We start from the raw sequence: 22912 nt of genomic DNA, 5'->3' as shown, positions 1-22912 counted from the left end.
TGGCCTGCTGTTGCGGTCCCCTTATGTTGTTGGGATAGCTTTTTTATCCTGGTTAGGTTGGTGTTGCTCTCCTCTGTTCTGGTTAGCACCCTCCTTTTCAGTTATGGTTGTGTGTTGGCTTAGTGCCTCCCCGCGGTTGTACCTGTTTTCTTCTCTCTTGGTATGTCCGTCTGCTCGGGCACAGTTTCCTGGACTGAGTCTGGTAGGAGGGCATAGAGGGGAGGAGCCAGCACACACATACACACACTAAAGGTTTTAAAGTGCCAGGCTCCAGTGGACCCGATCTATACCCATGGTACTAAAGTACAGTTCCCCAGTATCCACTATGGACTACGAGAAAAAGAAAATTCCTATTTTCTCCTGCTCCCAAATTTTCCTGCAGTATAGTGAGACTAAATGAATGAGTTGAACTTCATAAATTCGTTTTTAGTGGCTAATTCAATAAGCCTAATATTAAAAGTCAAAATCTTTTGACACCTGCTACCCAGAATCTTATTCAGATAATTTTTCTTATCGGTCTTCGAAGACGAAAGACATATTGGAAATTTTTGAGGCTCTCAGTTTATTAGGTTTAACATTTTGTTAACTGAATTACTCTGTTGCAGAAACCACAACTAACGGCCAGATACAGGTTCCAGACTCAACCACTCAATCAACTTCCTTCCCAACACACTCTACAGACAAGATGCATCCAGGTATCTTGTTTCAGATACAGAATTTTTTTTTTAAATAAGACCGATTTCCTTTTTTTAGTTTTTAAAGAATTTGTTTTGAAGCAAGCCCTGTAATACTGAATCATTTCTCGTTTAAATTTGTGGTTTATTCCACAGTTCCTAAGATTAGAAGCACAAAACCGTTATTTCCAGCAGAACAGTTGAATAAAATGGGACCCCTCACTGAAAAAAAACAGCTGGTGCCTAGTGGTTCACCATCACGTATACCCCAAGGTACTTTGAAGGAAATCTTTGTTTATGAAGTTCTGTTTTTTATTTTGTTTTGTTTTTAAGGTGTATACACACGGTGAGATCCTTGCTATGTTCGATTTTGTCTGAGATTTCCATTGAACTCTCCCAAAGCCCAGATAGCACAGATAGTACAGATTTTGACTATCTGTGCTTGAGATTTTGTCTATGTACGATTTTGACTAAGTGCCAATTTTGACTATACTTTTTATTAGATAGTCAAGATTGACTTGCCTGCACAGTCTATCTATCCTTACGATACCGACCCCACAGGAGCGCGCATCGGGATCGAATCTGTATCGCAAGCTGCTTAACACTTTGAGATATGCACTAACTTTTCATAAGATTTTGACTATATAGTCAAAATCTTACAGATTTATCAAACCATGTGTACACACCTTTAGACTACATTATTATTAAGTGTTTTGGAAAATATTTACAGACTCTGTAACAAAGGACGACCAAAGCCAGAAGTTTCCAGCTTTTAAAGTGAATGACAAAACACCTACTAATGCATCAAGTCCAGAGAGGCTACAAGGTAACAGAATATAAGAGTAAAGTGCATATTGTGATTAATCATCTGGAGGTAAAGGATATTGTGGAAGGAGGATGATGATTCTTGGAAGTGGATTTAAGTAGATTTAATATGAAAAATATAAATACGAGGAGAAATAACTGAAAAAGGGCAGGGCAACAAAAGGAATAAAGATAAAGTATAAGAAGGTAGCTGTGGTTAGGAATCATTATAGAAAAAATAGAAATAAGGAAAACCAGAAGACAAGGCTAAGAAAAGGAAATGGTTTGTGGTTCTTTACCATTTTGCAGAGCTTACTATACAAACCCTGTATCCTGTTTCTATATATTTTTCTGCTGTGTTTTGTAACATCTTATTGTGCTTCGTATAGTATTTTTATTAAGCTTTAATATGTTTTATAGAATCTACAACATCAAGCAACCAAAAGGAGATCATTTCAGCTGTACCAGAATCATTCTTAAGACCTGATTCAACACAAGGTATTCAACACACTGGTTCATCTTTTTCATGGGTAGAGGTACATATTTCCTCATACATCCGATCTGGGGTACACTGGAGAGCGGATGCTGGGTTACCCCGGCTAGGCTTCAGGAACAGGCACTAAATTGTTAACTAGCTTTCTCTGACGTCCTAGTGGATGCTGGGAACTCCGTAAGGACCATGGGGGGAATAGCGGCTCCGCAGGAGACTGGGCACAAATAGAAAGCTTTAGTACTACCTGGTGTGCACTGGCTCCTCCCCCCATGATCCTCCTCCAAGCCTCAGATTTTTGTGCCCGAACGAGAAGGGTGCACACTAGGGCCTCTCCTGAGCTTCTTAGTGAAAGTTTTAGTTTAGGTTTTTTATTTTCAGTGAGACCTGCTGGCAACAGGCTCACTGCATCGAGGGACTAAGGGGAGAAGAAGCGAACTCACCTGCGTGCAGAGTGGTTTGGGCTTCTTAGGCTACTGGACACCATTAGCTCCAGAGGGACCTTGGAGCTCGGTCCCAGAGCCGCGCCGCCGGCCCCCTTACAGAGCCAGAAGCAAGAAGAGGTCCGGCAAATCGGCGGCAGAAGACATCCTGTCTTCCACAACGTAGCGCACAGCACTGCAGCTGTGCGCCATTGCTTCTCAGCACACTTCACACTCCGGTCACTGAGGGTGCAGGGCGCTAGGGGGGGGCGCCCTGAGCAGCAATAGAAACACCTTGGCTGGCTAATAATACATCACATATAGCCCCTGGGCTATATGGATGAATTTTAACCCCTGCCAGATTTTCACAAAAAGCGGGAGAAAGGCCGCCGAGAAGGGGGCGGAGCCTATCTCCTCAGCACACAGGCGCCATTTTCCCTCACAGCTCCGCTGGAAGGACGTCTCCCTGACTCTCCCCTGCAGTCCTGCACTACAGAAACAGGGTAAAAAAGAGAGGGGGGCACTAATTGGCGGGTTATTAACAATACAGCAGCTATAAGTGAGAAACACTTATATAAGGTTGTCCCTATATCTATATATAGCGCTCTGGTGTGTGCTGGCATACTCTCCCTCTGTCTCCCCAAAGGGCTAGTGGGGTCCTGTCCTCTATCAGAGCATTCCCTGTGCGTGTGCTGTGTGTCGGTACGTTTGTGTCGACATGTATGAGGAGGAAAATGATGTGGAGGCGGAGCAATTGCCTATAATAGAGATGTCACCCCCTAGGGAGTCGACACCTGAGTGGATGGCTTTATGGAAGGATTTACGTGACCGTGTCCGCTCCTTACAAAAGACAGTTGATGACATGAGACAGCCGACTAATCAGCTAGTCCCTGTCCAGGCGTCTCAGAAACCATCAGGGGCTCTAAAAAGGCCGTTACCTCAGGTGGTGGATACTGACGTCGACACGGATACTGACTCCAGTGTCGACGGTGAGGAGACAAACGTGACTTCCAGTAGGGCCACACGTTACATGATCACGGCAATGAGAGAGGTGTTAAACATTTCTGATACTGCAAGTACCACTAAAAAGGGTATTATGTGGGGTGTGAAAAAACTACCTGTAGTTTTTCCTGAATCAGACGAATTAAATGAGGTGTGTGATGAAGCGTGGGTTTCCCCCGATAAAAAACTGATAATTTCTAAAAAGTTATTGGCATTATACCCTTTCCCGCCAGAGGTTAGGGCGCGTTGGGAAACACCCCCTAGAGTGGATAAAGCGCTCACACGCTTATCAAAACAAGTGGCGTTACCGTCTCCTGATACGGCCGCCCTCAAGGAACCAGGTGACAGAAAACTGGAAAATATCCTAAAAAGTATATACACACATACTGGTGTTATACTGCGACCAGCAATCGCCTCAGCCTGGGGTGGCTTGGTCGGATTCCCTGACTGAAAATATTGATACCCTGGATAGGGACAGTATATTGTTGACTATAGAGCATTTAAAAGGTGCATTTCTATATATGCGAGATGCACAGAGGGATATTTCCACTCTGGCATCAAGAGTGAGTGCGCTGTCCATTTCTGCCAGAAGAGGATTATGGACGCGACAGTGGTCAGGTGATGCGGACTCTAAACGGCATATGGAAATATTGCCTTATAAAGGGGAGGAGTTATTTGGGGTCGGTCTATCGGACCTGGTGGCCACGGCAACTGCTGGGAAATCCACATTTTTACCCCAGGTCGCCTCTCAACATAAAAAGACGCCGTCTTATCCGGCTCAGTCCTTTCGTCCCCATAAGGGCAAGCGGGCAAAAGGTTCCTCTTTTTTGCCCCGGGGCAGAGGAAGGGGAAAAAGACTGCAACAGACAGCCAATTCCCAGGAACAAAAGTCCTCCCCCGCTTCTGCCAAGTCCTCAGCATGACGCTGGGGCCTTACAAGCGGACTCAGGCACGGTGGGGGCCCGTCTCAAGAATTTCAGCGCGCAGTGGGCTCACTCGCAAGTGGACCCCTGGATCCTTCAAGTAGTATCTCAGGGTTACAGGTTGGAATTCGAGACGTCTCCCCCTCGCCGGTTCCTGAAGTCTGCTTTACCAACGTCTCCCTCCGACAGGGAGACGGTATTGGAAGCCATTCACAAGCTGTATTCTCAGCAGGTGATAGTCAAGGTACCCCTTCTACAACAAGGAAAGGGGTATTATTCCACGCTGTTTGTGGTACCGAAGCCGGACGGCTCGGTAAGACCTATTTTAAATCTGAAATCCTTGAACACTTACATACAAAGGTTCAAGTTCAAGATGGAGTCACTCAGAGCAGTGATCGCGAACCTGGAAGAGGGGGACTTTATGGTGTCTCTGGACATCAAAGATGCCTACCTCCATGTCCCCATTTACCCTTCTCATCAAGGGTACCTCAGGTTTGTGGTACAAAACTGTCACTATCAGTTTCAGACGCTGCCGTTTGGATTATCCACGGCACCCCGGGTCTTTACCAAGGTAATGGCCGAAATGATGATTCTTCTTCGAAGAAAAGGCGTTTTAATTATCCCTTACTTGGACGATCTCCTGATAAGGGCAAGATCCAGAGAACAGTTAGTAGTCGGAGTAGCACTATCTCAGGTAGTGCTACGGCAGCACGGCTGGATTCTAAATATCCCAAAATCGCAGCTGATTCCGACGACACGTCTTCTGTTCCTAGGGATGATTCTGGACACAGTCCAGAAAAAGGTGTTCCTTCCGGAGGAAAAAGCCAGGGAGTTATCCGACCTAGTCAGAAACCTCCTGAAACCAGGGCAAGTCTCAGTGCATCAATGCACAAGAGTCCTGGGAAAGATGGTAGCTTCCTACGAAGCGATTCCATTCGGCAGATTCCACGCAAGAACGTTCCAGTGGGATCTGCTGGACAAATGGTCCGGATCGCATCTTCAGATGCATCAGCGGATAACCCTGTCCCCAAGGACAAGGGTGTCTCTTCTGTGGTGGTTGCAGAGTGCTCATCTTCTAGAGGGCCGCAGATTCGGCATTCAGGACTGGGTCCTGGTGACCACGGATGCCAGCCTGAGAGGCTGGGGAGCAGTCACACAAGGAAGAAATTTCCAGGGCTTGTGGTCAAGCCTGGAGACATCACTTCACATAAATATCCTAGAGCTAAGGGCCATCTACAATGCTCTAAGCCTAGCACGACCTCTGCTTCAAGGTCAGCCGGTGCTGATTCAGTCAGACAACATCACGGCAGTCGCCCACGTAAACAGACAGGGCGGCACAAGAAGCAGGAGGGCAATGGCAGAAGTTGCAAGGATTCTTCGCTGGGCGGAAAATCATGTGATAGCACTGTCAGCAGTGTTCATTCCGGGAGTGGACAACTGGGAAGCAGACTTCCTCAGCAGGCACGACCTCCACCCGGGAGAGTGGGGACTTCACCCAGAAGTCTTCCACATGATTGTGAACCGTTGGGAAAAACCAAAGGTGGACATGATGGCGTCCCGCCTCAACAAAAAACTAGACAGGTATTGCGCCAGGTCACGGGACCCTCAGGCAATAGCTGTGGACGCTCTGGTAACACCATGGGTGTACCAGTCAGTGTATGTGTTCCCTCCTCTGCCTCTCATACCCAAGGTACTGAGAATCATAAGAAGGAGAGGAGTAAGGACTATACTCGTGGCTCCGGATTGGCCAAGAAGGACTTGGTACCCGGAACTTCAAGAGATGCTCACGGAGGACCCGTGGCCTCTACCTCTACGAAGGGACCTGCTCCAGCAGGGATCCTGTCTGTTTCAAGACTTACCGCGGCTGCGTTTGACGGCATGGCGGTTGAACGCCGGATCCTGAAGGAAAAAGGCATTCCGGATGAAGTCATCCCTACCCTGATCAAAGCCAGGAAGGATGTAACCGTGCAGCATTATCACCGTATTTGGCATAAATATGTTGCGTGGTGCGAGGCCAGGAAGGCCCCTACAGAGGAATTTCAACTGGGTCGGTTCCTGCATTTCCTGCAAACAGGACTGTCTATGGGCCTAAAATTAGGGGATCGGTATGAAATACCTCCAATCAAAATACCGACGTTCAAAATCCCGACACCAATTGACCGATGGTCAAAATCCCGACACGGTCAAAATACAGACACGGACAAAATACCGACATTTAAAATACCGACAAGGTCAAAATACCGACATGTAAAATGCCGACAGGTCAAAATACCCACATGCATTTTTTGATGTTTTTTTGTGTGTATGTCGACATAAATCAACATGGACACCATATAAAGTGTACCGCGTACCCTCGCATGGCTCGCTGCGCTCGCCATGCTTCGGGCACGGTGCCTCGCTGCGCTCGGCACACTATTATATTCCCCCTCCAGGTCCACTGGGATGGTAAAGTATGAACAAGTCGGTTTCAATGAAAGAAATCATGAAAAACTCATGTCGGTATTTTGACCTGTCGGCATTTTACATGTCGGTATTTTGACCTTGTCGGTATTTTAAATGTCGGTATTTTGACCTTGTCTGTATTTTAAATGTCGGTATTTTGTCCGTGTCGGTATTTTGACCTTGTCGGGATTTTGACCATCGGTCAATTGGTGTCGGGATTTTGAACGTCGGGATTTTGATTGGAGGTAAACTGACTGCATCCCAAAATTAGGGTCCATTAAGGTTCAAATTTCGGCCCTGTCGATCTTCTTCCAAAAAGAACTGGCTTCAGTTCCTGAAGTTCAGACGTTTGTCAAAGGGGTGCTGCATATACAGCCTCCTTTTGTGCCTCCAGTGGCACCTTGGGATCTCAATGTGGTTTTGGGGTTCCTAAAATCACATTGGTTTGAACCACTCACCACTGTGGACTTAAAATATCTCACATGGAAAGTGGTAGTGCTGTTGGCCCTGGCGTCAGCCAGGCGCGTGTCAGAATTGGCGGCTTTATCCTATAAAAGCCCTTACCTAATTTTTCATACGGATAGGGCAGAATTGAGGACTCGTCCTCAATTTCTCCCTAAGGTGGTTTCAGCGTTTCACCTGAACCAGCCTATTGTGGTACCTGCGGCTACTAGGGACTTGGAGGACTCCAAGTTGCTGGACGTAGTCAGGGCCCTGAAAATATATGTTTCCAGGACGGCTGGAGTCAGAAAATCTGACTCGCTGTTTATCCTGTATGCACCCAACAAGCTGGGTGCTCCTGCTTCTAAGCAGACTATTGCTCGTTGGATTTGTAGTACAATTCAGCTTGCTCATTCTGTGGCAGGCCTGCCACAGCCTAAATCTGTAAAAGCCCATTCCACAAGGAAAGTGGGCTCATCTTGGGCGGCTGCCCGAGGGGTCTCGGCTTTACAACTTTGCCGAGCAGCTACTTGGTCAGGGGCAAACACGTTTGCTAAATTCTACAAATTTGATACCCTGGCTGAGGAGGACCTGGAGTTCTCTCATTCGGTGCTGCAGAGTCATCCGCACTCTCCCGCCCGTTTGGGAGCTTTGGTATAATCCCCATGGTCCTTACGGAGTTCCCAGCATCCACTAGGACGTCAGAGAAAATAAGAATTTACTTACCGATAATTCTATTTCTCGTAGTCCGTAGTGGATGCTGGGCGCCCATCCCAAGTGCGGATTGTCTGCAATATTTGTATATAGTTATTGTTAACTAAATCGGGTTATTGTTGTAGTGAGCCATCTTTTCTAGAGGCTCCTCTGTTATCATACTGTTAACTGGGTTCAGATCACAAGTTATACGGTGTGATTGGTGTGGCTGGTATGAGTCTTACCCGGGATTCAAAATCCTTCCTTATTGTGTACGCTCGTCCGGGCACAGTATCCTAACTGAGGCTTGGAGGAGGGTCATGGGGGGAGGAGCCAGTGCACACCAGGTAGTACTAAAGATTTCTATTTGTGCCCAGTCTCCTGCGGAGCCGCTATTCCCCCCATGGTCCTTACGGAGTTCCCAGCATCCACTACGGACTACGAGAAATAGAATTATCGGTAAGTAAATTCTTATTTTAACATATTGGGCTCACTCTACTGTACACACCATACCTGTAGGGTGCATCGGCTCAGTGCTGATTGGGCAGTTCATTGTCACTGGATACTGTTTTTCTGGGGTTCTTGCACCTATTATAAGGATCTAGTTAGTTTATGTACTAGCCTAATATCACTGCTTCATTTATTGCATTTCTGTTTTTCCTGTATTCTGTCTGCGAACATAGGCAGGTTATTATAATTTTGCTGATCTATTGAGATTCTTTCTCAGTTATTTTAGGCAGGTTTTTATACTCACAAACCAGGGATTGAGTCCACACAAGGTGTACAATGAGTATAGATAGATAGGGGTCAAGGAACACAGTCAAAATACAGTCGTTCATTATGCAGACATAGTCATAATACAGGTTGAGTCTCCCTTATCCAAAATGCTTGGGGCCAGAGGTATTTTGGATATGGGATTTTTCCGTATTTTGGAATAATTGCATACCATAATGAGATATTATGGTGATGGGACCTAAATCTAAGCACAGAATGCATTTATGTTACATATACACCTTATACACACAGCCTGAAGGTCATTTTAGCCAATATTTTTTATAACTTTGTGCATTAAACAAAGTGTGTGTACATTAACACAATTCATTTATGTTTCATATACACCTTATACACAAAGCCTGAAAGTCATTTAATACAACATTTTTAATAACTTTGTGTACATTGAGCCATCAAAAAAACAAAGGTTTCACTATCTCACTCAAAAAAGTCCGTATTTCAGAATATTGCGTATTTTGGAATATTTGGATATGGGATACTCAACCTGTACCAGCATTTGACATACAGACATGAGTTTGGTGTCAATGTCGACATGGGCATTGTCTAATTGTACCGGGTCCCCTCTCATGACTCGCTGCGCTTGCTGTTCTTAGGGCACGGTGACTCACTGCGCTTGGCACACTATTATATTCCCCCTACAGGTCCACTGGGATGGGAAAGTATGAACAAGTGTGTTTTGGGCAAGAATTCCTTAAAAATGCATGTCGGTATTTTGACATGTCACATTTTAAATGTCGGTATTCTGACTTGGCATTTTGAACATGTCGGCATAATGAATGTCATTATTTTGTCTGTGTCTGTATTTTGACCGTTTGTATTGTGTCTGTCGGTAAATCAACTGCTTCCTATAGATAGACCAGTATATTGGCATGTTTATTTCAATTCGTTAGGACAGCGCTTGATTGGTGGTGCTCCAATAGAATTTTGTAATGAAACAAATTTACAAGAGCAAAACAAGGATAAAAATGTCTCACTCTGGGCACTCTTTAATCTGAAATGGACACGTGGAAACAGAACATATAGCTTTTAATATAGATATCCTTAAAAACAGTACAAATCAAATATAAGATAATAAAACATATTAATCATAAATTACGTGTGATCATCACATAATGGAGGTGCTACCTGCACGTAAGCAAAAATATTGTGAAATCCCTTGTTTATCCTTTAATTAGGGTAGTGCTGTAAGTTAAATTACTTTAAAGAATGTGATCATACACGGAAGTTGTTAAAACAGTCAGTCCAAATTGTTCCAGTCCCAACGCAGTATTAAATTATTGGTACAAAGTATATCACCAAGCCTAAATAAGCATAACATCTATGCACAGAAAATAATTGATCACAAGTCAGACAGACCTTCATATAAACTTCAGTATATAGGGGCAGTGAGCACACTGACGTCTGTGTACAAAACTTATTCCATTACTTCATTTGGTGAGTATAATGCTGAATCTCAACACAATGATTGTTGCATATACTGCCATTACCATTGTATTGTTTCAGGTCCAATTTTAACAGACAACACTGGTCTCATTTGTAGCTTAATCCAGAGGCAATTTTAATAAAATAAATTGATTAATATGCTTATTGCAAGTATTCAGAGTTAATTCCTCCCTTTGTATGCCTCAAAACGGTGAGACTTTACCTTCATTTGGTGTGTCGAGGTGTGTACAAGCATCTGTACAGGTACAACAGGTCAAAAAGGTTATGAAACTTCCCTCAGTGTGATTTTTCAGATACATTTTCTACTGCCCATTCATAAAGTTATTTATCTGTTGTGTATAATAAGAAATGGTAGCTTGCTAATGTGATCGATAAGAATGAAGATGAAGACGAATCAGCTGGACCTTTACCATCATCATTCTATCAAAGGAATACTCCATGTACTATGATACCTCTAATAGATATCTTTTGCAAAGTCGACCCTATAACTCCAACTGGAAGAATTTGTCATGTCACCTGATGACACTTTAAAAACCACTGAGGCATTATCAAACTATCGTCAGCTTCAACATTGTTGACTGACTAATACAATGTCAAGTATTTCTATTAAAATTAATTTATATAATAAACTAATGAAGCCATCAAATCTATTTTCTCTAACGTCCTAGTGGATGCTGGGGACTCCGTAAGGACCATGGGGAATAGACGGGCTCCGCAGGAGACTGGGCACTCTAAGAAAGATTTAGTACTACTGGTGTGCACTGGCTCCTCCCTCTATGCCCCTCCTCCAGACCTCAGTTAGAATCTGTGCCGGGCCAGAGCTGGGTGCTTTTAGTGAGCTCTCCTGAGCTTGCTAATAAGAAAGTATTTTATTAGGATTTTTTTATTTTCAGAGAGCTTCTGCTGGCAACAGACTCTCTGCTACGTGGGACTGAGGGGATAGAAGCAAACCTACTAACTGCGGCTAGGTTGCGCTTCTTAGGCTACTGGACACCATTAGCTCCAGAGGGAACGAACACCGGACCTGACCTTGTCGTCCGTTCCCGGAGCCGCGCCGCCGTCCCCCTCGCAGAGCCAGAAGACGGAAGCCGGCGGGTTGAAGTAAGAAGACGTCAAAATCGGCGGCAGAAGACTCCTGTCTTCATATGAGGTAGCGCACAGCACTGCAGCTGTGCGCCCACACTAACCCACACACTCCGGTCACTGTAGGGTGCAGGGCGCAGGGGGGGGCGCCCTGGGCAGCAATTAAGTACCTCCTGGCAAAAGCAGCATATATACAGTTGGACACTGTTATATGCATGAACCCCTGCCATTATTTTTACACAAAATCGCGGGACAGAAGCACGCCGCTGAGGGGGCAGGGCCTTCTTCCTCAGCACTCACCAGCGCCATTTTCTCTCCACAGCTCCGCTGAGAGGAAGCTCCCCAGGCTCTCCCCTGCAGACTCACGGTAGAAAGGGTAGAAAAGAGAGGGGGGGCACATAAATTTAGCGCATTTAATATATATATACAGCAGCTACTGGGTAAACACTAAGTTACTGTGTGATTCCTGGGTCATATAGCGCTGGGGTGTGTGCTGGCATACTCTCTCTCTGTCTCTCCAAAAGGCCTTGTGGGGGTCCTGTCCTCATATAGAGCATCCCCTGTGTGTGTGGTGTGTTGGTACGCGTGTGTCGACATGTTTGACGAAGAGGGCTATGTGGAGGCAGAGCAAGTGCAGATGAATGACGTGTCTCCGCCGACGGCGCCGACACCTGATTGGATGGATATGTGGAAGGTGTTAAATGATAATGTAAACTCCTTACATAAAAGGTTGGATAAAGTTGATGCCTTGGGTCAGTCGGGGTCTCAGCCCATGCCTGATCCTACAGCGCAGAGGCCGTCAGGGTCTCAGAAGCGCCCACTATCCAAAATTGTTGACACAGATATCGACACGGATTCCGACTCCAGTGTCGATGACGATGATGCAAAATTGCAGCCTAAAATGGCTAAAGCCATCCGCTACATGATTATAGCAATGAAGGATGTTTTGCACATATCAGAGGAAAACCCTGTCCCTGACAAGAGGGTTTATATGTATGGGGAGAAAAAGCAAGAGGTGACTTTTCCCCCTTCACATGAGTTAAATGAGTTATGTGAAAAAGCGTGGGATTTCCCCGATAAGAAAGTGCTGATTTCCAAAAGGTTACTTATGGCGTACCATTTCCCGCCAACGGACAGGATGCGCTGGGAATCCTCCCCTAGGGTAGATAAAGCTCCGACACGCTTATCTAAGAAGGTGGCCCTGCCGTCACAGGATACGGCCACCCTAAAGGATCCTGCCGATAGGAAGCATGAAAGTATCCTGAAGTCTGTTTATACACATTCAGGTACTTTACTGAGGCCGGCAATTGCGTCGGCCTGGATGTGTAGTGCTGTAGCAGCATGGACAGATAATCTGTCTGAGGAAATGGATACCTTAGACAAGGATACCATTTTACTGACCCTGGGGCATATAAAAGACACTGTCCTATATATGACGGATGCCCAGAGGGACATTTGCCTACTGGGCTCTAGAATAAATGCAATGTCAATTTCTGCCAGAAGGGTCCTGTGGACTCGGCAATGGACAGGTGATGCCGACTCCAAAAAGCACATGGAGGTGTTACCTTACAAGGGTGAGGAATTGTTTTGGGACGGTCTCTCGGACCTGGTTTCCACAGCTACGGCTGGGAAGTCAAATTTTTTGCCATACATTCCCTCACAGCCTAAGTAAGCACCGTATTACCAAATGAAGGTCAGAGGTGCGTCCTTTCTTGCCAGAGGCAGGGGTAGGGGAAAGAAGCTGCACCATACAGCTAGCTCCCAGGAACAGAAGTCCTACCCGGCCTCCACTAAATCCACCGCATGACGCTGGGGCTCCACAGGTGGAGCCAGGAGCGGTGGGGGTGCGTCTCCGAAATTTCAGCCACCAGTGGGTTCACTCACAGGTGGATCCCTAGGCTATACAGATTGTGTCTCAGGGATACAAGCTGGAATTCGAAGTGATGCCCCCTCACCGTTACCTCAAATCGGCCCTGCCAGCTTCCCCCATGGACGGGAAGTAGTGTTAGCGGCAATTCACAAGTTATATCTCCAGCAGGTGGTGGTAAAGGCTCCCCTCCTTCAACAAGGAAGAGGATACTATTCCACAATGTTTGTGGTCCCGAAACCGGACTGTTCGGTCAGACCCATATTGAATTTAAAGTCCCTGAACATTTATCTGAAAAGATTCAAGTTCAAAATGGAATCGCTCAGAGCGGTCATTGCAAGCCTGGAAGAGGGGGATTTTATGGTGTCTCTGGACATCAAGGATGCTTACTTGCATGTCCCCATTTATCCACCTCATCAGGAGTACCTCAGATTTGTGGTACAGGACTGTCATTACCAATTCCAGACGTTGCCGTTTGGGCTCTCCACGGCACCGAGAATATTTACCAAGGTAATGGCAGAAATGATGGTGCTCCTTCGGAAGCAAGGAGTCACAATTATCCCATACTTGGACGATCTCCTCATAAAGGCGAGGTCCAGAGAGCAGTTGCTAATCAGCGTAGCACACTCTCAGGAAGTGTTGCAACAACACGGCTGGATTCTGAATATCCCAAAGTCGCAGCTGATTCCTACAACGCGTCTGCCCTTTCTGGGCATGATTCTGGACACGGACCAGAAGAAGGTGTTTCTCCCGACGGAGAAGGCTCAAGAGCTCGTGACTCTAGTCAGAGACCTCTTAAGAACGAAACAGGTGTCGGTGCATCGCTGCACACGAGTGTTGGTTAAGATGGTGGCAGCATACGAAGCCATTCCCTTCGGCAGGTTCCATGCGAGGATCTTTCAGTGGGATCTGTTGGACAAGTGGTCCGGATCGCATCTTCAGATGCATCGGCTGATCACCCTGTCCCCCAGGGCCAGGGTGTCTCTTCTGTGGTGGCTGCAGAGTGCTCACCTTCTCGAGGGCCGCAGGTTCGGCATACAGGACTGGGTCCTGGTGACCACGGATGCGAGCCTCCGAGGGTGGGGGGCAGTCACTCAGGGAAGAAACTTACAAGGGTTGTGGTCAAGTCAGGAGGCTTGTCTGCACATAAATATCCTGGAACTAAGGGCCATATACAACGCTCCGAGTCAAGCTGAGCCTCTACTTCGCAACCAACCGGTGCTGATTCAGTCAGACAACATCACCGCAGTGGCTCATGTAAACCGCCAAGGCGGCACAAGGAGCAGGGTGGCACTGGCGGAAGCCACCAGAATTCTTCGCTGGGCGGAGAATCACGTACAAGCACTGTCAGCAGTGTTCATTCCGGGAGTGGACAACTGGGAAGCAGACTTCGTCAGCAGGCACGACCTCCACCCGGTAGAGTGGGGACTTCATCAAGAAGTCTTCACTCAGATTACAAATCGATGGGAACTGCCACAGGTAGACATGATGGCGTCCTGTCTCAACAAAAAGCTACAAAGGTATTGCGCCAGGTCAAGAGACCCTCAGGCAATAGCTGTGGACGCACTGGTAACACCGTGGGTGTTCCAGTCGGTCTATGTGTTTCCTCCTCTTCCTCTCATACCCAAGGTGCTGAGAATTGTAAGAAGAAGAGGTGTGAGAACAATACTCATTGTTCCGGATTGGCCAAGAAGGACTTGGTACCCGGAACTGCAAGAAATGCTCACAGAGGACCCGTGGCCTCTGCCTCTCAGACAGGACCTGTTGCAACAGGGGCCCTGTCTGTTCCAAGACTTACCGCGGCTGCGTTTGACGGCATGGCGGTTGAACGCAGGATTCTAGCGGAAAAAGGCATTCCGGAGGAAGTTATTCCTACGCTGATAAAGGCTAGGAAGGACGTGACAGCAAGGCACTATCACCGTATATGGCGAAAATATGTTGCCTGGTGTGAGGCCAGGAAGGCCCATACAGAGGAATTCCACCTGGGTCGGTTCCTGCACTTCCTACAGGCTGGAGTGACTATGGGCCTGAAGTTGGGGTCCATAAAGGTCCAGATTTCGTCCCTATCCATTTTCTTTCAAAAGGAACTGGCTTCTCTTCCTGAAGTTCAGACGTTTGTGAAGGGAGTGCTGCATATTCAGCCCCCTTTTGTGGCACCTTGGGATCTCAACGTGGTGTTGGGTTTTCTGAAATCCCACTGGTTTGAGACACTTAAGACCGTGGAGCTAAAGTATCTCACGTGGAAGGTGGTCATGCTGTTGGCCTTGGCTTCAGCTAGGCGTGTGTCAGAATTGGCGGCTTTGTCACGTAAAAGCCCCTATCTGGTTTTCCATATGGACAGGGCAGAATTACGGACTCGTCCGCAATTTCTGCCGAAGGTGGTGTCATCTTTTCATTTGAACCAACCTATTGTGGTGCCTGCGGCTACTCGTGACTTGTAGGATTCCAAGTTGCTTGATGTACTCAGGGCTTTGAAGATCTATGTAGCCAGGACGGCTGGAGTCAGGAAGACTGACTCGCTGTTTATCCTGTATGCATCCAACAAGCTGGTTGCTCCTGCTACAAAGCAAACCATTGCTCGCTGGATCTGTAGCACGATTCAGCAGGCTCATTCTGCGGCTGGTTTGCCGCGTCCAAAATCGGTAAAACGCCCATTCCTCTAGGAAGGTGGGCACTTCTTGGGCGGCTGCCCGAGGGGTCTCGGCATTACAGCTTTGCCGAGCAGCTACTTGGTCGGGTACAAACACATTTGCTAAGTTCTACAAGTTTGATACCCTGGCTGAGGAGGACCTTGTGTTTGCCCATTCGGTGCTGCAGAGTCATCCGCACTCTCCCGCCCGTTTGGGAGCTTTGGTATAATCCCCATGGTCCTTACGGAGTCCCCAGCATCCACTAGGACGTTAGAGAAAATAAGATTTTACTCACCGGTAAATCTATTTCTCGTAGTCCGTAGTGGATGCTGGGCGCCCGTCCCAAGTGCGGATTTTCTGCAATACGTGTACATAGTTATTGCTTAATAAAGGGTTATGTTATGTGGGCATCCATTGTTGATGCTCTGTTTGTTGTTCATACTGTTGACTGGGTAAGTTTATCACAAGTTATACGGTGTGATTGGTGTGGCTGGTATGAGTCTTACCCTGGATTCCAAAATCCTTTCCTTGTAATGTCAGCTCTTCCGGGCACAGTTTCCTTAGCTGAGGTCTGGAGGAGAGGCATAGAGGGAGGAGCCAGTGCACACCAGTAGTACTAAATCTTTCTTAGAGTGCCCAGTCTCCTGCGAAGCCCGTCTATTCCCCATGGTCCTTACGGAGTCCCCAGCATCCACTACGGACTACGAGAAATAGATTTACCGGTGAGTAAAATCTTATTATTACCTTTGACTACTTTTAATGCACCCAGCTTTTTTGAATAAACTACTTTGCTTTAAAATAATTTTAAACTATGAACCCATTAAACTGCCAATTTTTAATTTTAACAAACATTTAACATTAGTATATTGTAGACCAGTGGTTCTCAAACTTTTTAAATCACAACGCCCTATGGTATGAGAATTGTTTTCTCGGCACACCTAGGTCAAAAGTTTCTTATTGAGAAATTTAAAAATAAATATAAAATTCTGTAAATTGTGTCTGTATGTCATCCTTAGGATCAATTGCGTGGTGAGGGACAAGATTTGCTCCTGTTTGTCCACATATGTTATGATTTGCAGCCACCAGCACTGGTTTTGCCTATTACATTGACCATAAATAATGTGAATTGGTCCTGAAGTGTCCTGAGCAGGGGCGGGTTGGGATGGAAATCCAGCATTTATGGAAGCATTCCTAATGGGTGTGGAGTCTGTTGAGGATGGTAAGATCCCTCCTCATAGGGCCTGATTGTACGCAAGTGCGGCTTTCCTTGTGTATTTTGCTGCAGACCGGGGCTGTTTGGGAACTAAAATTGGCCCTGTATCATTGTGTTAAAGTGGCCCGACATGAGCTGCACAAGCTAACACATAGTATCGTGTAGCCATGGCAGCATCACTGGATTGCGGAATTGGTGTACTGTAGAGTTGGAATAACAGAATAAATGGGAAAGAATGGGGACAATGCAGTGTACTGAGTGCGCTGGCTGCCTGTCATGTGTGGGGTGGGGCCACATGACAACACACAAAACAGGCTTCGAAGACACATCGGCCTACCAGGAATCGTCCTGGTGAGCCCTATGGCCAATCCACCCGTGGTCCTGAGGCACCCCCAAGGTGCCACGGCACACAGTTTGAGAACAACTGGTACAGTATAAACTATTTCCTGAATTTTTTTATTTTTTTTTAGGTCAACACCCTTTTTTAGATAATCATGATCAAAAATTTCAGTTTAAATATGTCAAGTTTTTTTCTCACAACGCCTATTGTGTTGTATATCGTAGGAAAGGGCATAAAAAACACAGTATGACACCACTCCCACCTTTCTAGCTTAATTAGGAGAGCTGCTGTGGTGATTTGAGAGTATGCTGGTTGTGCGTTTTTGACAGATTTTTACATAGCCATAATTTGGAAACAGCATGAGATATTTAAATAAATGTTTTTCTTTTTCTTAGACTACATATATACTCTCCATATACCAAATTTGAACAAAATAATGAGCTAAGGTAACATTTTAACAAAAAGTGTGTTGATTTCATATGGAATGACTCGGGAGAGGTTTGAGATAACCAACTGATTAATCAGATAACAATGGTACACTTACTGGACCCTATATATAACTATACTAAATAGAGGTGAATATTTGAGACACATAAATAGAGTGCAAAAGTCCATTTCCTGTTATGTATTCACAGCTAACATATTGTTACTGTGTAATACCTTATATCAGCATGCTAGATTGAAAATAATTTAAATGATACAGTTACGAATCGAATAGCGATACATTATACCACCTCACAGTTTTTATTTCCTTTAGCAACTAAAGGCAGGTACTCACCCACCAGTGCTGCAAGTATGGGGCGGTACTGTGTACCTGTAAGAAATTGCCAGCCGGTACGCAGTACCACCAGGCCGACCGCCATGCTTGCAGGCACTGCTATGTGAGGGGAGGAGAGCTCAGCATGCTTCTCTCCTGCCCCTCTATGCTCAGTGAAGTTTGGTCTCTGGCGGTGGCTGCGGTGTGAATCTCAATGAGGCGCCGGTTCGTTAGCCAATCAGAGCTCGCGGACCAGCAGCCGTGGCTCCTGATTGGCTGCTGGTCTGTGAGCTCTGATTGGCTAATGCACCGGTACCTCATTTGAGATGCACGCTGTCAGAGACCGGACTTCACTGCTGCACCCCCCTCCCACAGCAGCGGCACCAACAACAGCAGCGGTGAGCAGCATGGGGGGGCATATGCACAGTGGGGCATATGTGTATCTGGCGCTGTGGGGCATATGTGTATCTGGCACTGTAGGAGCATATCTGGCACTGCTGGGGGCATATGTGTATCTGGCACTATTGGGGTCGTGTATCTGGCACTATTGGGGTCATATATGTATCTGGCCCCCCATATGTGTATCACACCCCCATTTTTTGACGTGCGCACACAGTACCACTAAGAATTTTATACTTGCACCTCTAGTACACACTAGACGATTTTAAACGAATAAAGATTTCCCTTGAAATGTCCCCAGCTGCAGAATGAAAGTGCAAATACACTGAATGATAGATTCAATAATATCGTACAGTGTCATCACCCCTTCCATCCCTGAACATGCAGTCATGAAAGATATAGCCTAAATTGGACTGCATGTTCAGTTAATAAAGATAAACGATAACAACCTACAGAAGCATGCATCGTTATCGTGCATACACACTTGACGATATGCACGATAATATCTATATCTCTTATCATGCATATCGTCCACTTGAATGGTCTAGTGCAGTGGTTCTCAAACTCCGTCCTCAGGACCCCACACAGTGCATGTTTTGCAGGTAACCCAGCAAGTGCACAGGTGTATTAATTACTCACTGACACATTTTAAAAGGTCCACAGGTGGATCTAATTATTTCACTTGTGATTCTGTGAGGAGACCTGCAAAACATGCACTGTGTGGGGTCCTGAGGACCGAGTTTGAGAACCTGTGGTCTAGTGTGTACGCCTCTTAAGATCAAATAAAATCATGTAGAACTACACTTTCTCTATCGTCCTAGTGGATGCTGGGGTTCCTGAAAGGACCATGGGGAATAGCGGCTCCGCAGGAGACAGGGCACAAAAAGTAAAGCTTTAGGATCAGGTGGTGTGCACTGGCTCCTCCCCCTATGACCCTCCTCCAAGCCTCAGTTAGATTTTTGTGCCCGGCCGAGAAGGGTGCAATCTAGGTGGCTCTCCTAAAGAGCTGCTTAGAAAAGTTTAGCTTAGGTTTTTTATTTTACAGTGAGTCCTGCTGGCAACAGGATCACTGCAACGAGGGACTTAGGGGAGAAGAAGTGAACTCACCTGCGTGCAGGATGGATTGGCTTCTTTGGCTACTGGACATTAGCTCCAGAGGGACGATCAAAGGTACAGCCTGGATGGTCACCGGAGCCTCGCCGCCGGCCCCCTTGCAGATGCTGAAACAAGAAGAAGGTCCAGAATCGGCGGCATGAAGACTCCTCAGTCTTCTTAAGGTAGCGCACAGCACTGCAGCTGTGCGCCATTTCCTCTCAGCACACTTCACACGGCAGTCACTGAGGGTGCAGGGCGCTGGAAGGGGGGCGCCCTGGGAGGCAATGAAAACCTATTTTTGGCTAAAAATACCTCACATATAGCCTCCGGGGGCTATATGGAGATATTTAACCCCTGCCAGAATCCGTTAAGAGCGGGAGACGAGGCCGCCGAAAAAGGGGCGGGGCCTATCTCCTCAGCACACAGCGCCATTTTCCCTCACAGAAAAGCTGGAGGGAAGGCTCCCAGGCTCTCCCCTGCACTGCACTACAGAAACAGGGTTAAAACAGAGAGGGGGGGCACTAATTTGACGTTAGAAATATATAAAAAAGATGCTATAAGGGAAAACACTTATATAAGGTTGTCCCTATATAATTATAGCGTTTTTGGTGTGTGCTGGCAAACTCTCCCTCTGTCTCTCCAAAGGGCTAGTAGGTCCTGTCCTCTATCAGAGCATTCCCTGTGTGTGTGCTGTGTGTCGGTACGTGTGTGTCGACATGTATGAGGACGATGTTGGTGAGGAGGCGGAGCAATTGCCTGTAATGGTGATGTCACTCTCTAGGGAGTCGACACCGGAATGGATGGCTTATTTAGGGAATTACGTGATAATGTCAACACGCGGCAAGGTCGGTTGACGACATGAGACGGCCGACAAACAATTAGTACCGGTCCAGACGTCTCAAAAACACCGTCAGGGGTTTTAAAACGCCCGTTTACTTTAGTCGGTCGACACAGACACAGACAGGGACACTGAATCCAGTGTCGACGGTGAATAAACAAACGTATTCCTTATTAGGGCCACACGTTAAGGGCAATGAAGGAGGTGTTACATATTTCTGATACTACAAGTACCACAAAAGAGGGTATTATGTGGGATGTGAAAAAACTACCGTAGTTTTTCCTGAATCAGATAAATTAAATGAAGTGTGTGATGATGCGTGGGTTCCCCCCGATAGAAAATATGGGCGGTATACCCTTTCCCGCCAGAAGTTAGGGCGCGTTGGGAAACACCCCTTAGGGTGGATAAGGCGCTCACACGCTTATCAGAACAAGTGGCGGTACCGTCTATAGATAGGGCCGTCCTCAAGGAGCCAGCTGACAGGAGGCTGGAAAATATCATAAAAAGTATATACACACATACTGGTGTTATACTGCGACCAGCGATCGCCTCAGCCTGGATGTGCAGAGCTGGGGTGGCTTGGTCGGATTCCCTGACTAAAAATATTGATACCCTTGACAGGGACAGTATTTTATTGACTATAGAGCATTTAAAGGATGCATTTCTATATATGCGAGATGCACAGAGGGATATTTGCACTCTGGCATCAAGAGTAAGTGCGATGTCCATATCTGCCAGAAGATGTTTATGGACACGACAGTGGTCAGGTGATGCAGATTCCAAACGGCACAAAGGTGTATTGCCGTATAAAGGAAGAGGAGTTATTTGGGGTCGGTCCATCGGACCTGGTGGCCACGGCAACTGCTGGAAAATCCACCGTTTTTTACCCTAAGTCACATCTCTGCAGAAAAAGACACCGTCTTTTCAGCTTCAGTCCTTTCGTCCCTATAAGAGTCATATCTGCCCAGGGATAGAGGAAAGGGAAGAAGACTGCAGCAGGCAGCCCATTCCCAGGAACAGAAGCGTTCCACCGCTTCTGACAAGCTCTCAGCATGACGCTGAGACCGTACAGGACCCCTGGATCCTACAAGTAGTATCCCAGGGGTACAGATTGGAATGTCGAGACGTTTCCCCTGCGCAGGCTCCTGAAGTCTGCTTTACCAAGGTCTCCCTCCGACAAGGAGGCAGTATGGGAAACAATTCACGAGCTGTATTCCCAGCAGGTGATAATTAAATTACCCCTCCTACAACAAGAAAAGGGGTATTATTCCACACTATATTGTGGTACTGAAGCCAGAAGGCTAGGTGAGACCTATTCTAAATCTAAAAAAATTTGAACACTTACAAAGGTTCAAATCAAGATGGAGTCACTCAGCGCAGTGATAACGAACCGGGAAGAAGGGGACTATATGGTGTCGCGAGACATCAGGGATGCTTACCTCCATGTCCCAAATTTGCCCTTATCACTAAGGGTACCTCAGGTTCGTGGTACAGAACTGTCACTATCAGTTTCAGACGCTGCCGTTTGGATTGTCCACGGCACCCCGGGTCTTTACCAAGGTAATGGCCGAAATGATGGTTCTTCTTCGAAGAAAAGGCGTCTTAATTACCCCTTACTTGGACGATCTCCTGATAAGGGCAAAGTCCAGGGAACAGTTGGAGGTCGGAGTAGCACTATCTCGGATACTGTTACAACAGCAGGGGTGGATTCTAAATATTCCAAAATCGCAGCTGATCCCGACAACAAGTCTCCTGTGCTTAGGGATGATTCTGGACACAGTCCAGAAAAAGGTGTTTCTCCCGGAAGAGAAAGCCAGGGAGTTATCCGAGCTAGTCAGGAACCTCCTAAAATCAGTGCATCATTGCACAAGGGCCATGGTAAAAAAATGGTGACTTCCTTCGAAACAATTCCAGTCGGCAGATTTCATGCAAGAACTTTTCAGTGGGATCTGCTGGACAAATGGTCCGGATCGCATCTTCAGATGCATCAGCGGATAACCCTATATCCAAGGACAAGGGTGTCTCTCCTGTGGTGGTTACAGAGTGCTCATCTTCTAGAGGGCCGCAGATTCGGCATTCAGTTTTGGATGTTGGTGACCACGGAGGCCAGTCCGAGAGGCTGGGGAGCAGTCACACAAGGAAAAAATTTCCAGGGAGTGTGATCAAGTCTGGAGACTTTTCTCCACATAAATATAGCTAAGGGTAAATTTATAATGCTCTAAGCTTAGCAAGACCTCTGCTTCAAGGTCAGCCGGTATTGATCCAGTGGGATAAAACATCACGGCAGTCGCCCACGTAAATAGACAGGGCGGCACAAGAAGCAGGAGGGCAGTGGCAAAAACTGCAAGGACTTTTCGCTGGGCGGAAAATCATGTGATAGCACTGTCAGCAGTGTTTCATTCCGGGAATGGAAACTGGGAAGCAGACTTCCTCAGTAGGCACGACCTCCACCCGGCAGAGTGGGAACTTCATGGGGAAGTTTTCCACATGATTGTAAACCGTTGGGAATTACCAAAGGTGGACATGATGGCGTCCCGTCTGAACAAAAAACGGGACAGGTATTG

General features: G+C 46.6%; 1 protein-coding gene across 3 annotated transcripts in view; it reads left to right on the top strand.

Annotated features, from left to right (window-relative positions):
• The window catches only part of LOC134927810 (mediator of DNA damage checkpoint protein 1-like), an 840332-nt gene that overhangs the window by 567372 nt on the left and 250048 nt on the right, over positions 1 to 22912 (top strand). For all 3 annotated transcript variants that reach the window (XM_063922788.1, XM_063922787.1, XM_063922786.1), the window contains exons 18-21: positions 606 to 695; positions 831 to 947; positions 1405 to 1500; positions 1899 to 1976. In XM_063922788.1, coding sequence (XP_063778858.1) covers positions 606 to 695; positions 831 to 947; positions 1405 to 1500; positions 1899 to 1976 — 381 coding nt within the window. The remainder of the gene's footprint in view (positions 1 to 605; positions 696 to 830; positions 948 to 1404; positions 1501 to 1898; positions 1977 to 22912) is intronic.

This window comes from Pseudophryne corroboree, chromosome 5, assembly GCF_028390025.1.
Source record: "Pseudophryne corroboree isolate aPseCor3 chromosome 5, aPseCor3.hap2, whole genome shotgun sequence".
Classification (NCBI taxonomy): domain Eukaryota; kingdom Metazoa; phylum Chordata; class Amphibia; order Anura; family Myobatrachidae; genus Pseudophryne; species Pseudophryne corroboree.
Note: the sequence above shows the minus strand (reverse complement) of the source record. Positions and strands in the feature narration are given on the sequence as shown.